The 15,147-nt window shown below is 43.9% G+C and overlaps 1 protein-coding gene across 2 annotated transcripts in view; it reads right to left on the bottom strand.

The window, feature by feature from the left end:
• Positions 1-299: 299 nt before the first annotated feature.
• LOC311099481 (mediator of RNA polymerase II transcription subunit 13-like) overlaps positions 300-15,147 on the bottom strand; it is a 129,441-nt gene continuing 114,593 nt past the window's right edge. For both annotated transcript variants that reach the window (XM_084140173.1, XM_084140174.1), the window contains exons 21-31: positions 14,304-14,634; positions 9,450-9,711; positions 8,985-9,173; positions 7,805-8,028; positions 7,171-7,313; positions 6,722-6,880; positions 5,954-6,118; positions 5,348-5,499; positions 3,050-3,214; positions 2,773-2,900; positions 300-2,499 (exon numbers count right to left, since the gene is read on the bottom strand). In XM_084140173.1, the coding sequence (XP_083996299.1) occupies positions 2,367-2,499; positions 2,773-2,900; positions 3,050-3,214; positions 5,348-5,499; positions 5,954-6,118; positions 6,722-6,880; positions 7,171-7,313; positions 7,805-8,028; positions 8,985-9,173; positions 9,450-9,711; positions 14,304-14,634 (2,051 nt within the window). In that variant the 3' untranslated portion in view covers positions 300-2,366. The remainder of the gene's footprint in view (positions 2,500-2,772; positions 2,901-3,049; positions 3,215-5,347; positions 5,500-5,953; positions 6,119-6,721; positions 6,881-7,170; positions 7,314-7,804; positions 8,029-8,984; positions 9,174-9,449; positions 9,712-14,303; positions 14,635-15,147) is intronic.

Raw genomic sequence — 15,147 nt, 5'->3', positions numbered from 1 at the left:
CCCCTGTGTTGACAGAACAGAGGGAAAGCATTGAAACATGCTAACAGGCCCTCTCCTCTCCTCCCCTCTCCTCCCTTCTACTTGAAGGCAGATAGCAGAACATTGATACGCCACACCATTCCAACACTTGACATATAATCAGTGTGACAACATGGCAATGGAATCAATGTCTGGGACTAATCACGCTGCCTGTCTCAAATTTAATGAGAGTGCTCTGGGTGGCACTGTCCCAAATCATATTAAGATATCAAAAGATTAAAGAAGCCAGTGTCAAATAAGATAGCGTCTAGAAGAACACACACACTCAAAGGGGAATTTATTTGTCAAGAGTTTTAATAATTTACTAAAAAAAGAGTGTAAAAGTCACAGATCTCTTCTCCAAGATCGATCTGTCTCATATTCAAAGTGATGGCAGATGTAACAAATTTGCAAACTTTTCCTCTTTTGTACTTTAGTGTACATTTATTGGCATTACACCCTTGGCTGTATTTGAATGAGACTTCATATGCATATATTTATATTTGAAAAAGCCAGCGCCAAAAAATACTTTATAGGAATCACTTAATATAAAGTAAATCAAACCAGCATGAAATGTACAGCTTTGAGAAATTCCAAAAACACAGCTGAAAAGTTTATACAAACATGCTAGGAATTGTACAAATAGCAGGGCTGTTTGAGTGGAGGAGCTCAAGAAATAGGCTTTTCTGATGGTTTGCTTGACATCATTTGGGACCACCACTGAAGTAAAGCATATTAGTTAAATATACAACACCCAAGTAATTCTCAAATACATAACATTGAAGTCTATTATCTATTTCAAGTTTATTTCGCTGGAGAAGAGAGACACTTTATAAATATATCTTTGCAGTATTAAGAACCTTAACTTAAACTGATTCAATAAAAAGGCTAAAAGTCAACATTTCAATAATTGAAAAAGTTTAAAAGTATAGAACAAAAATGCATTGTCTTTAATAAAAGATGTATACTGTATTTGCCTCTTCAAAAAGAAAGTTATGTATAAACCCCCACCACCATCATATGTGGCTGTTTTAGAGAGGTAATATATATATATATATATATACATATATATATATATATACATATATATATATATACATATATATATATATTTGAATTTATATGCATTATATACTATATATAAATATGGCATTTTAACAATTTTTGTTACAATTTCCTTTAAAAGGACAATTTCCATTTCCGACCCAAAGGCGATTGATATTAAATTTGGAAAGGGCCTTGATAATTTTTTTGTCTTCAAAATGTAGTTTTAAATATTAAAAATAAGTCTAAATTCTTTGCAAATGTCAGTTTTACACTATAAACAAGAACCTCTGTTCATTATTTGTCAAATAGTATTCAGTGTTCATATCTACAGCAATACAATTGAAACTTCCAAACGTAAGGTAAAAGAGCCATTATCAAATGCTTTGCCCTCATAGGAAATTGTCGTGTTCTTCACCCTCTTATGAATGTTGGTATGAATTCCATTACTAAACGTTGAGCCATTACAACCACAGTTCTTTACAAATGTGTCAAATTGAAGGTAGGAAGCTGCTGTTTTGCTGTGGTCAGTTGGTTCCCTGGTTGTGCAGTGGGGGGCAGATACAGGATCCTTATGCATGTGACTCCCAGGCTCCCATCCTACATCAGGCTTTTATAGCTCCCGGGGTATCACTGTCATGGCTGGTAAGGGAGATGGTCCAAGTCTTCATGCAGGACAATACTGTAGGTCACATAGTCCACCCTTTAACATGTTTCCTCCATGGCTTCAAAAATCTTCAGTCTCACAGGAACAGGGTGAAAAGTCCTCCTGTACAACAATGCTGATCTGATAATGACAAGTGTAACACTGAAATGTCCTATTATGACAATAAAAAGGGCATAGTTGGATATCTCCATCTTCTCTCTCAGGCTGTATGTGCCTTTTCAAAGTACAATGGTTGTTGGCACATCACCACATCTTACAAGAAACCTTTTCTAAAGGTAAGAATTGCACTAGGCTGGTCTCACGGCTGACCAAACTGTTCATGTTCAAAAGTCTGTACTGTACATAGGCATTTGGTTGTTTTCCCAACCAAGGACCATCTGTTGTCCTCCTGCCACCATTTTGGCCATCAATCCACTGAAATATGGCCACAATTCGATCACAGATCGCATGACAACACCAGGTGTAAAAGGGGTCCATAAGTCTCGTTCTATGTGTCCATCCAGGGAAAGAAATAAAACAGACCTCTAGCGCTCTCTGGTGTCCAAACAGAGGCATTGCAGGCAGGCACACATGACCTTAGAGGCCATGGATTGTACAATAGTCAGTTTCCTCAGCCGTCCATTAGTAAGTCCCATTGCTAAAGCATGTTGAGGACGGCATTGTACATCTGTGTGAGCACGGCTAGGTGGACAGGCAGGCAGGAGCGGCGGTCCTGGGTGGCAGGGTTACACGTCAGCCACGAGAGGGCGTTGTACTGCTCCAACACAAACCTACAATAGGACGCAAGACATGAGGACCAGGGTTTGGGGTTAGAGTAGAGAACACATAACGTGAACATACATCATAGTAGATGAAGTGTTGTCCTCTACAGCCTACAAATGATGCAGGCATACAGCTACTACTTCACCACAGAGGACAAGTCAGTGACAACGACAACCTATGTATCGGAGTGAGAGAAGAGGAGATGTTAGGTTGTTATACAGTAGGAGAAGGTAGGATGGGATGGGCAGTGGGTAAAGGGCATACAGCAGAGACCTACTAACCTGAGCACGTCAGAGGTGGTCTTGGAGTCCAGAGGGTGAGCCGTCCTCTTAGTCGTCTTGTCTGAGCTCGTCTGGTTGGGCTCGTCTGATTGGGCTGTGGCGATGGAGATGTGGTGGTGTAGGGATGCCTGGAGGGGAAAAACACAGGGTAAGTGGCTGAACACACACAGATGTACAAACACACACAAAAGAATGAACGCACACGCACGCACAGACATACACCCCCCCCCCATCCCCACGAGCGCAAACAAAATCAACGAGTACATGGATCCCTTACCTTGAGGAAGAGTGGACACTGGTTCTGAGCCTGAGGGCAGGAGGCCCAGAACCAGTGAGGCAGGCTGTCGGCCTGGGCAGTGGAGACGTAGTATCCCAGGGCTAGAGGCTGCTGCTTCAGCTCCTCTGGAGGGTTCTCCCTGGACAGAAGCCTCTCTCCCTGACTCTGGAGGAGCACATGGGATAGAAGGAACATTAATACTGGGGGCAACATGGCTGCCAAAGACCAGACCACACAGCTGCTCTATTTTCGACTATCACAGATGCCTGTGCACTGAACATTACTGAAGTACACCATAGGATTTTAGTTATGGACCATAGCGCCACACCATAACACAGGCATAAACTATTCAATCTGTATCACTGAAGCGTTACAGATTCCGCGATAGAAATGTTAAGGTAATTTCCGATTGAGGCGACATACAGTTGAAGTCGGAAGTTGACATACACCTTAGCCAAATACATTTAAACTCAGTTTTTCACAATTCCTGACATTTAATCAGAGTAAAAATTCCCTGTCTTAGGTCAGTTAGGATCACCACTTTATTTTAAGAATGTGAAATGTCATAATAATAGTAGAGAGAATTATTTATTTAAGCTTTTATTTGTTTCATCACATTCCCAGTGGGTCAGACGTTTACATACACTGAATTAGTATTTGGTAGCATTGCCTTTAAATTGTTTAACTTGGGTCAAACGTTTCGGGTAGCCTTCCACAAGCTTCCCACAATAAGTTGGTTGGATTTTGGCCCATTCCTCCTGACAGAGCTGGTGTAACTGAGTCAGGTTTGTAGGCCTCCTTGCTCGCACACGCTTTTTCAGTTCTGCCCACACATTTTCTATAGGATTGAGGTCAGGGCTTTATGATGGTCACTCCAATACCTTGACTGTTGTCCTTAAGCCATTTTGTCACAACTTTGGAAGTATGCTTGGGTTCATTGTCCATTTGGAAGACCCATTTGCGACCAAGCTTTAACTTCCTGACTGATGTCTTGAGATGTTGCTTCAATATGTCCACATAATTTTCCTTCCTCATGATGCCATCTATTTTGTGAAGTGCACCAGTCCCTCCTGCAGCAAAGCACCCCCACAGCGCGATGCTGCCACCCCCGTGCTTCACGGTTGGGATGGTGTTCTTCGGCTTGCAAGCCACCCCCTTTTCCCTCCAAACATAACTATGGTCATTATGGCCAAACAGTTGTATTTTTGTTTCATCAGACCAGAGGACATTTCTCCAAAAAGTACGATCTTTGTCGCCATGTGCAGTTGCAAACCGTAGTCTGGCTTTTTTATGGCGGTTTTGGAGCAGTGGCTTCTTCCTTGCTGAGCGGCCTTTCAGGTTATGTCGATATAGGACTTTTCTTTACTGTGGATATAGATACTTTTGTACCTGTTTCCTCCAGCATCTTCACAAGGTCCTTTGCTGTTGTTCTGGGATTGATTTAGCATTTTCCGCACCAAAGTACGTTCATCTCTAGGAGACAGAACGTGTCTCCTTCCTGAGCGGTATGATGGCTGCGTGGTCCCATGGTGTTTATACTTGGGTACTATTGTTTGTACAGATGAATGTGGTACCTTCAGGCGTTTGGAAATTGCTCCCAAGGATGAACCAGACTTGTGGAGGTCTACAATTTCTTTTCTGAGGTCTTGGCTGATTTCTTTTGATTTTCCCATGATGTCAAGCAAAGAGGCACTGAGTTTGAAGGTAGGCCTTGAAATACATCCACAGGTACACCTCCAATTGACTCAAATGATGTCAATTAGCCTATCAGAATCTTCTAAAGCCATGACATCATTTTCCTGGAATTTTCCAAGCTGTTTAAAGGCACAGTCAACTTAGTGTATGTAAACTTCTGACCCACTGGAATTGTGATACAGTGAATTATAAGTGAAATAATCTGTCTGTAAACAATTGTTGGAAAAATTGCTTGTGTCATGTACAAAGTAGATGTCCTAACCAACTTGCCAAAACTATAGTTTGTTAACAAGACATTTGTGGAGTGGTTGAAAAACAAGTTTTAATGACTCCAACCTAAGTGTATGTAAACTTCCGACTTCAACTGTATGCAGCGTTTACCGTGAATGCAATCTCTTCTAAAGCGGGAATATTGCCTTAAAATTTCAATCACACTCTAAAGCTGAATTTCCACGATACGGATTAAATTGGGCCCTCATTGTTATTTTAAAGCAGGATTCTAGAACATTCCAATGTCCTAAAGGACATATGGCCACCAACAGTATCAGGAAAAGTTCTGCATAATTCACATGAATCGAGTCACAGCCTGGTTCCTAAACTCACCCTGTTATGCTGGAAGTGTGAGCTTCCCCCCATGCCAGAGGGGGAGCCAGGGGAGGGTACAGGGGAGGTGTTGGGGGAGGGGTGAAGGTTGAGAATGTCATGTCCTATGTCATTCTCCAGCTCGTCAGGGAAAGGCAGGTCGAACATGTCGTCTGGAGACAAACACAGCAGATAGTTAGTTATCTAGTCAGCCACAGATGTACACACGTAACTTCAGATGTCATACACAAGAGGTGTAGACTACACAGTGTAGTCCACTGTATCTTCTTCTAAAACCATTACAGCAGTGACAGTTCCAAAGGGAGCATGCAAACAATCCTTAGACAATTGCGCACTCTGGTGGGGAAATGTGTGAACTGCACATAATATTAAATCCAGCAACAGCAACTGTAAGACACTGAGTACACAAAAGCTAGTTACTGATATTAAACCTTGCGATTTCCAGCTCAAGTAAATATTTTTTAGATATGTTATTGTCTCTAACATCTTGGTTGTATTGAATAACCTTGCATCTAAAAACACTCTGCATTGTGCTACAGTATGCACCATGCACTCCAGTTAGGGAGTACATGGTGCTAACATGGAGGTCTAATGTGGAGCCCTTACCAGCGTTGTCCTCTGTGGGGTAGGAGCTGGCGGCCAGCTGGGTGGTGGCGGAGGTGGGGAATACCAAGATGTGGGTACAGGAAGCATCCTGAGGGGTGTTCAGCTGGGACGTCTGCAGGTTGAGGGCAGTGCTGCGACCAAACACCGAGCCCATTGTAACCGCATCTGCACACACACACACACGCAAACAAACAACTTATTATCAATATGTTATGTAAGGTTGTATTGTGATTTACCTCAATAGAGCTTGCTGTGTGCTGGCAATGAAATCATTTGAGTGTGCTAAAGTTTGTATTGCTGTGCACAATGTGTTACAGTGCAGAGTGTCTGTACTGTAAAATCCACTTGGCCTAACCTTGGCTCAAAGTACTGCAATTTCCACTATGTCTGCATTACTGTGTGCTGTGAAGTGAGTGTGGCAGCTCAAAATGCTCCCTCAATGTGTGGCAGCTCAATGTGTTCCCTGAGTGCAGTAATATGTCTATTCCTAGGTGTCGTTCAGAGTTTACCCTCCACCCATTACTACTGCCATCTCTATTAAGATTGTATCCCTCTGCACTGTACTATGCATTGGGGCTAAACATACTATCACACTGTTCACCTTTGGGTCATAACATCCTGGTGTATCTGCAACCCCAGGGCTCCTAGAGTGAGCTTCTAAAACATATATTAATTATGTCTATTAGATTATTAGATCTGGAAGGTACATTAAACACATCATCCATGGGCCGGCCCAGCGGTGCTGATGCTGCTGCTGCAGTTGCTAACCTGGCATCACCACGATGGAGCCCTGGGGCTCCATGGCAACCAGGCAGGCGCTGAGGATGGAGGGGGAGTCTGCGGAGGAGATGCCGCACATACGACACGCTTCCTTCAGCTGGCGACTGATGGAGTGGAGGGAGTGCTCCCCCAGGAGAACGCTCCAGTCTGGAGGGAGGGAGGGAGGGATGGGAGAGGGGGGAGAGGGGAGGAGAGAGGGGGAGAGTTAGGTCAATACAGTGAATGGTTCTACAGTCTACTGTCATCTCCTCTGGATCAACTGAAATACTGTGGCTGAAAATCTAGAGATTTGAAAAATCAGTGCTAAACTTGTAACAATATCACCAGCTTCAGCTTAACTTAAACGTTGTCATGATCCACCTTGGAGATTTCTACACCAAACGGCAAGGACAATGAGACAGATTTAGGGATTCTATACTGTACTATGCCGAACTCACCTTTCAGTTCCCCGTGTCCTAGTCTGCCCAGCCGACCAATCACGATCCTCCATGGCAGCGAGGTCATCTGGATGATGCCGACACACCAGTCCCATAACTTCTGCAGCCCCATCTTCCTGGCCGAGACCTTGGGCCGCCGCGCTCTGAAGAGGAGCAGGGAGAGACAAGAAGAACGCTTGGTAATGTCTATATAGCATCATGAACTGTATTAATACAACAACCAAATAGGTGCATGCTATTCTCCTGCAGATTGCGAAATGCTACAATAGTGTATTACTTTACTCAATATAATATAGCCTAGCCTACTATGAAGACATAATGAAGGATAAAATGCAAAAAATCCCAGCCTATGTTTGACATTAGCTACAACTAGCACATTATCATCAACACCTCAATTGTGGTCCTCTGTAGCTCAATTGGTAGAGCATGGCGCCTGTAACGCCAGGGTAGTGGGTTCGATCCCCGGGACCACCCATACGTAAAAATGTATGCACACATGACTGTAAGTCGCTTTGGATAAAAGCATCTGCTAAATGGCATATTATATTATATTATAACACCTCTCCATAGGTATCCTACACTCTCCCAGGCCCTGAGTAACTGAGTGACTGAGTGACTGACTGATTGACTGTACCTGTTGGGCACGTCGATGTTGATGATGCAGGTCTCCAGTAGCTCTCCCTGTTGGTCGGTGCAGGAGACCAGGATCCAGCGCTGGTCGTGGGACAGGCAGTAGCCCACAAACAGCACGTTGTACCTGGGAGGGATCTCTGCCCACACCTCCCCTGGCTCCGGCTGCTTGGCACGGGTAGGACCCAGGATGTACAGGGGAGAGTAGCCCAGTAGAGGGCTGGGGTGCTGGGGAGGGGACAAGGGGAGTGAGAGAGAGTGAGAGAGTGAGAGAGAGAGAGAGCGAGAGGGGGAGAGGGAGAGGGAGAAAAGAGAGTCGGATTGTCAGACAGTTGAAGCGTTTATTTACAAGTTAACCCAATGAGTCCCACCGTAACACCACCGCGTTTTGGATTTCTAACCCCTTCTAAACATTGTGTGTTTGATAACAACCATTAGTCTGTGTGATTACCGGGGGCTGAGCTAGAGTTGTGTTTGTGAAACAAGGGCGGATCCTGAAGGGGGGCCGCGTGTTTTATACTAAATCTGTGTATGAGCTACAAACTATTAAAAGCTATCTATGAAAAAAGCTGAGACTCCCATGAACATGCAACATTTTTGCTCTATGATGTCCACAAGCTACACAAGAGTCGTTAGAAGGTAAGGGGTTCCTATACATAGACGATCATAGGAAATCCCAGGACATAGTGTCTATAATACTGTAATAAGCTCAAGTAGTTCCTGTCACAAACTCCACACAGTTGTCACTGACTAGTTGGATATTCATTTCCCAGTGAGCAAACAATTTATGTACTTACAGCATTCATATAAATCCATTTTTATCAGGTTTTTGCTTTGGCGGACATTACTTTTTTTATTGACATTTGTCAATAAAACTCATGAATGCAAGTGTTTATGTCAAATTGTTTTGTGTTCTACTTGTAGCCCTGGTTGTCCTGGAAATAAAATAATAAACCACTTCACTGTGAGGCTAAATATAAGGGCTGGACGTGCAGATAAATGAAGGTCAGATAAATGAAAAGCCTATTTTTGCTGGGGTCTCGGGAGTGATAGGGTTAAAAATAGATGAGAGATGTGTAGATAAATGGGTAGGCACTTATGTGTCTGAGTGAGTGTGTTTGAAGCCTGGGTCTGAGTTTAAATGGGTGTACATGTCAATAAATGTGTGTTTGTCCAAGCCTTACCTCTGGGCTCTTGAGCACAGATTCTAGGGTGGAGGCGGGGCCGAAACCGGTCAGAGACTTGATGTGTGTCTGTGTGGGTAGGAGGCGTCTGCACTGGGAGTAGGTTGAGAAGGCCAGGGAGCGCAGGTGCTGCAGGTACAGAGGGCTCTCACCACTGGCTGGCTGGAGCAGGTACTGACATGGCACCACCTGGACAACACATAGGGAATGAATGAACACTCTGGTATGAGAGCAGATTGATCTGGGGAGATATTCATTACTGTTGGCCGTGATAGGACACGTCAGACAATGTCTGTTTTAGCACCCTATTCCGTATAGAGTACATGCCATTTGACCAGAGGGTCCTGGTCAAGAGGAGTGCACTATATAGGGATTAGGGTGCTACCCACAGTCTCTCATCTATATAATCATTAATATTCAACCATACAGACGCTATAGAGAGTACAATTAAGTATTTGATCCTACCTGTAAGACCAGAGCTGGTCTTATGCTCTCCGGCAATGTCTGTAGCATCTCTGTGTAGCAACGCAGCAGCCCTAGTAACCACACACTGCCCCCCTCCACCTCCTCTCCCTCCTCCTCCTCTCCACCTCCTCCTCCGCCATCCCTCGCTCCACCTGAGCACAGGAAGGGGTCCACCACATAGATCACGATGGCCGGGGGGTGGGCGTGGCTATCGGCCGAATCCGCCAGCGTGGGGATGCCGATTCGCTCCCGTTCCGCCAAACTGGTAAAGGGGGCAGAGACATGATTAATATCCCAATATCATGATAACATAGAATACTGAATAATAACATAGTCATTTGTATTTATTAGGGATCCCCAAACATATTGAAGCACTTACATTACATATAAAACAAAATATTAAACACTACATCATATGACATTATTACACCACTACCTATCTACAATACAAAATGTTTAATACCACCATACAACAATATCACAATGTGTGCGTATGCATGTGACTATACCCTTGTGTGTGTCTCTTCACAATCCCCGTTGTTCCATAAAGTGTATTTTTACCTGTTTTTTTTATCTGATTCTACTGCTTACATCAGTTACCTGATGTGGAATAGAGTTCCATTTAGTCATGGCTCTATGTAGTACTGTGCGCCTCCCATAGTCTGTTCTGGACTTGGGGACTATGAAGAGACCTCTGGTGGCATGTCTTGTGGACTATGCATGTGTTTCCGAGCTGTGTGATAGTAGTTTAAACAGACAGCTCGGTACATTCAGCTTGTCAACACCTCTTACAAAAACAAGCAGTAATGAAGTCAATCTCTCTTCCACTCTGAGCCAGGAGAGACTGACATGCATGTCATTAATGTTAGCTCTCCGTGCACTTTTAAGGGACAGCCATGCTGCCCTGTTCTGAGACAATTGCAATTTTCCCAAGTCCCTCTTTGTGGCACCTGACCACACTACTAACCAGTAGTCTAGGTGCGACAAAACTAGGGCCTGTAGGACCAGCCTTGTTGATAGTGTTGTTAAGAAGGCAGAGCAGCGCTTAATTATGGACATACTTCTCCCCATCTTAGCTACTGTTGTATCAATATGCTTTGACCATGACAGTCTACAATCCAGGGTTACTCCAAGCAGTTTAGTCTCCTCAACTTGCTAAATTTCCACATTATTCATTACGAGATGTAATTGAGGTTTAGGGTTTAGTGATTTATTTGACCCAAATACAATGATTTTAGTTTTGGAAATATTCAGGACTAACTTATTCCTAGTGTAATACCCTTGCTAAAACCAAGTATAGAGTTTATTTGTTATAATTAATTGGTATTAGATTTAAAAGGTGATCGAATAGCTCCTGATTTGTAATGTCGTTAATGCATTTCTTTTGAAGCAATGTTTCAAAAATGTACAAGTGAATAGGTTGGTTTACTTTTAAGTTTAAGTTTCCCACGTATCAAAGTTTTGACCAATGAGGTAACTTGTTAAGTTGTGGCCAATGGGAGAGTGGACTGGTTGCTGGAAAAAAGAAAAGAGAGGGAAAAGGTTGAAAGAAGGGAGAGGAGAGACGTTAGTGGGGTTGGTGAAGGAAAACGACTAAAGGAAACGATAAAGAGAGAACAAAACCATACCTACAGAGTTTTGAAGGGAAATCCTGATTTTATTTATATAAGAGAGTGTTATTATTTCGTTAAGAAAGACCTAGTGGAGACTGAAGCTGCCGTCGCATTGTGGAGACATTCGACATCCTAGAGGTTAGCCTAGCATCGTGCGAGACTTGGAGAGAATTGCTTGTGACGATCAACGAGTTCGGGTTTCCACGAGATGTCTGTTGCTGCTACGGAGTACTGGCTGCATTGATAGCTGTGTTCGTTGTGGATCTAGTGAGGACACATGCACGGAACTGCTATACTTTGCTGAGGCATTATCTACAAGTAGTGAGTAACTACAAATGTGGGGTGGACTTCGGGACTTTATGTATGTCGTCATTTTTTTTTAGCTCCAACGGGCGCCCAGGGTTTAAGCAAGCTTCAAATAATTTGGAAATGGGTTGAGGAAAAATAATTGGGGTTTATTATTTTTATTTCTTTTGATATGGTACATAGAAAATGTGATAATATAGATATTGAACCTTATGTCTGTTGTATTGGTGGAGTCATTTACTGTTTCAGTTTCATTTAATGCATGGGAAAGCATATCCTTATAATAATAACCAAGTCTATAATCATTTTATCTGAAGTTAATACCCTATTTGTCATTCACCCTAGCAAGTTTACAATAGGGATTCTTATTGGCGATGTCCTTCTCACCTAATATCCCATGCTGTTCAGATATTCTAAGTAAGGTAATACTGTGTGAGTCAAATTCGAGCCTGGTGAGAGGGTGTCACGGTTTCGGCCGAGGCTGCTCCTCCTCCTTGCTCGGGCAGGCTTCGGCGTTCGTCGTCCCCGGAGTACTAGCTGCCACCGTTGTATGTTATCGATGTTTGTTTGGTTTTGTCTTCCTTGTACACCTGTTTCCTTTTAGTGTTAATTATGTTCCCTATAAGTGTCTCGTTTTGTTTGTAGTGAGTTGTGTGTAATTGTTCCGCCTGTCCGTAGGTGCTGGTATTTTACTCTATTGTGTTTAGAGTACAGACGCACTTTTGCGTATTCTTGTGCATTTGGAGTATTTTTGCGCACTGTTGCGTAATCGCTCGCCTCCTTGTTTTGTTGAGGCCCTTTTCTTTGTATTGTCGTGTCTTCTAGTAAAGTCTGTTGGAAGTAGCTTCTGTGTCCTGCGCCTGACTCCTACACCACATCCACATCAGCCACTGACAGAGGGTTACACTTGCCACCCATTCCGAAACTAAGTGCAACTCTTTGTTAAGTGTTGCAGTTATTTCAGTTTCTGTAGTAGCTGACGTGTATAGTGTTGAGTCATCTGCATACATAGAATCACTGGCTTTACTCAAAGCCAGTGGCATGTCGTTAGTAAAGATGGAAAAAAGCAAGGGGCCTAGACAGCTGCCCTTGGGAATTCCTGATTCTACCTGGATTCTGTTTGAGAGGCATCCATTAAAGAACACCCTCTGTGTTCTGTTATACAAGTAACTCTTTATCCACATTATAGCAGGGGGTGTAAAACCATAACACATACATTTTTCCAGCAGAAGACTATGATCGATAATGTCAAAAGCCGCACTGAAGTCTAACAAAACAGCCCCCACAATCTTTGTATCAATAGCAATATACAGTGGGGAGAACAAGTATTTGATACACTGCCGATTTTGCAGGTTTTCCTACTTACAAAGCATGTAGAGGTCTGTAATTTTTATCATAGGTACACTTCAACTGTGAGAGATGGAATCTAAAACAAAAATCCAGAAAATCACATTCATTAATTTGGATTTTATTGCATGACATAAGTATTTGATCACATACCAACCAGTAAGAATTCCGCCTCTCACAGACCTGTTAGTTTTTCTTTAAGAAGCCCTCCTGTTCTCCACTCATTACCTGTATTAACTGCACCTGTTTGAACTCGTTACCTGTATAAAAGACACCTGTCCACACACTCAATAAAACAGACTCCAACCTCTCCACAATGGCCAAGACCAGAGAGCTGTGTAAGGACATCAGGGATAAAATTGTAGACCTGCACAAGGCTGGGATGGGCTACAGGACAATAGGCAAGCAGCTTGGTGAGAAGGCAACAACTGTTGGCGCAATTATTAGAAAATGGAAGAAGTTCAAGATGACGGTCAATCACCCTCGGTCTGGGGCTCCATGCAAGATCTCACCTCATGGGGCATCAATGATCATGAGGAAGGTGAGGGATCAGCCCAGAACTACACTGCAGGACCTGGTCAATGACCTGAAGAGAGCTGGGACCACAGTCTCAAAGAAAACCATTAGTAACACACTTCGCCGTCATGGATTAAAATCCTGCAGCGCACGCAAGGTCCCGCTGCTCAAGCCAGCGCATGTCCAGGCCCGTCTGAAGTTTGCCAATGACCATCTGGATGATCCAGAGGAGGAATGGGAGAAGGTCATGTGGTCTGATGAGACAAAAATAGAGCTTTTTGGTCTAAACTCCACTCGCCGTGTTTGGAGGAAGAAGAAGGATGAGTACAACCCCAAGAACACCATCCCAACCGTGAAGCATGGAGGTGGAAACATCATTCTTTGGGGATGCTTTTCTGCAAAGGGGACAGGACGACTGCACCATATTGAGGGGAGGATGGATGGGGCCATGTATCGCGAGATCTTGGCCAACAACCTCCTTCCCTTAGTAAGAGCATTGAAGATGGGTCGTGGCTGGGTCTTCCAGCATGACAACGACCCGAAACACACAGCCAGGGCAACTAAGGAGTGGCTCCGTAAGAAGCATCTCAAGGTCCTGGAGTGGCCTAGCCAGTCTCCAGACCTGAACCCAATAGAAAATCTTTGGAGGGAGCTGAAAGTCCGTATTGCCCAGCGACAGCCCCGAAACCTGAAGGATCTGGAGAAGGTCTGTATGGAGGAGTGGGCCAAAATCCCTGCTGCAGTGTGTGCAAACCTGGTCAAGACCTACAGGAAACGTATGATCTCTGTAATTGCAAACAAAGGTTTCTGTACCAAATATTAAGTTCTGCTTTTCTGATGTATCAAATACTTATGTCATGTAATAAAATGCAAATTAATTACTTAAAAATCATACAATGTGATTTTCTGGATTTTTGTTTTAGATTCCATCTCTCACAGTTGAAGTGTACCTATGATAAAAATTACAGACCTCTACATGCTTTGTAAGTAGGAAAACCTGCAAAATCGGCAGTGTATCAAATACTTGTTATCCCCACTGTAGAAGCATATATGCCCTAGCATAGATCTTCACCTCTCAGGGGTCTCTGCTGGCTGGCTAGGTGGGAGTGGTGGTAGTGTGGCGTTGGGGGTACTCTTGGCCTCAGCGGCCCCTCCTTGGGTAATCTCTGCTGGGCCTGGTTGGCATGAGGCTGCTGCCGTGGGGGTGGGGGTGCGGGTGCTTCCTGAGCTAGGGGCTGCTGGGGGGGTCGCTGGCTCTCCCTCAGCAGGGACCCCGGGGCCAGAGGGGGGCTGGCTGGAGGAGGGGGCAGGCTGGGCTGAAGAGGGCGTAGGGGCTAAGTGAGGCTGATGCTTGGGGGGTATAAACAGACTGCTGTCCAAAGATAGGGCAGACAACTGTGGACCTGGGTAGAGGAAAACATAGAGGAGAAGTTAGAGTTGAAATGCATTGAGTAGTTAGTGTAATACCAATTTATACAATTATTGACCAAAAGTATGTCATGGACATTACATTTACATTTTACATTTACATTTACATTTGTAAATGTAAAAATGTAAATGTAAATGTAAATGACATTAATATGGAGTTGGTCCCCCCTTTGCTGCTATAACAGCCTCCACTCTTCTGGGAAGGCTTCCCACTAGATGTTGGAACATTGCTGCGGGGACTTGCTTCCATTCAGCCACAAGAGCATTAGTGAGGTCGGGCACTGATGTTGGGCGATTAGGCCTGGCTCGCAGTCGGCGTTCCAATTCATCCCAAAGGTGTTCGATTAGGTTGAGGTCAGGTCTCTGTGCAGGCCAGTCAAGTTCTTCCACACCAATCTCGACAAACCATTTCTGTATGGACCTCGCTTTGTGCATGGAGGCATTGTCATGCTAAAACAGGAAAGGGCCTCCCCCAAACTGTTGCCACA

The sequence above is a fragment of the Coregonus lavaretus genome (genome assembly GCF_964263955.1).
Source record: "Coregonus lavaretus genome assembly, chromosome: 24".
NCBI lineage: Eukaryota > Metazoa > Chordata > Actinopteri > Salmoniformes > Salmonidae > Coregonus > Coregonus lavaretus.
Note: the sequence above shows the minus strand (reverse complement) of the source record. Positions and strands in the feature narration are given on the sequence as shown.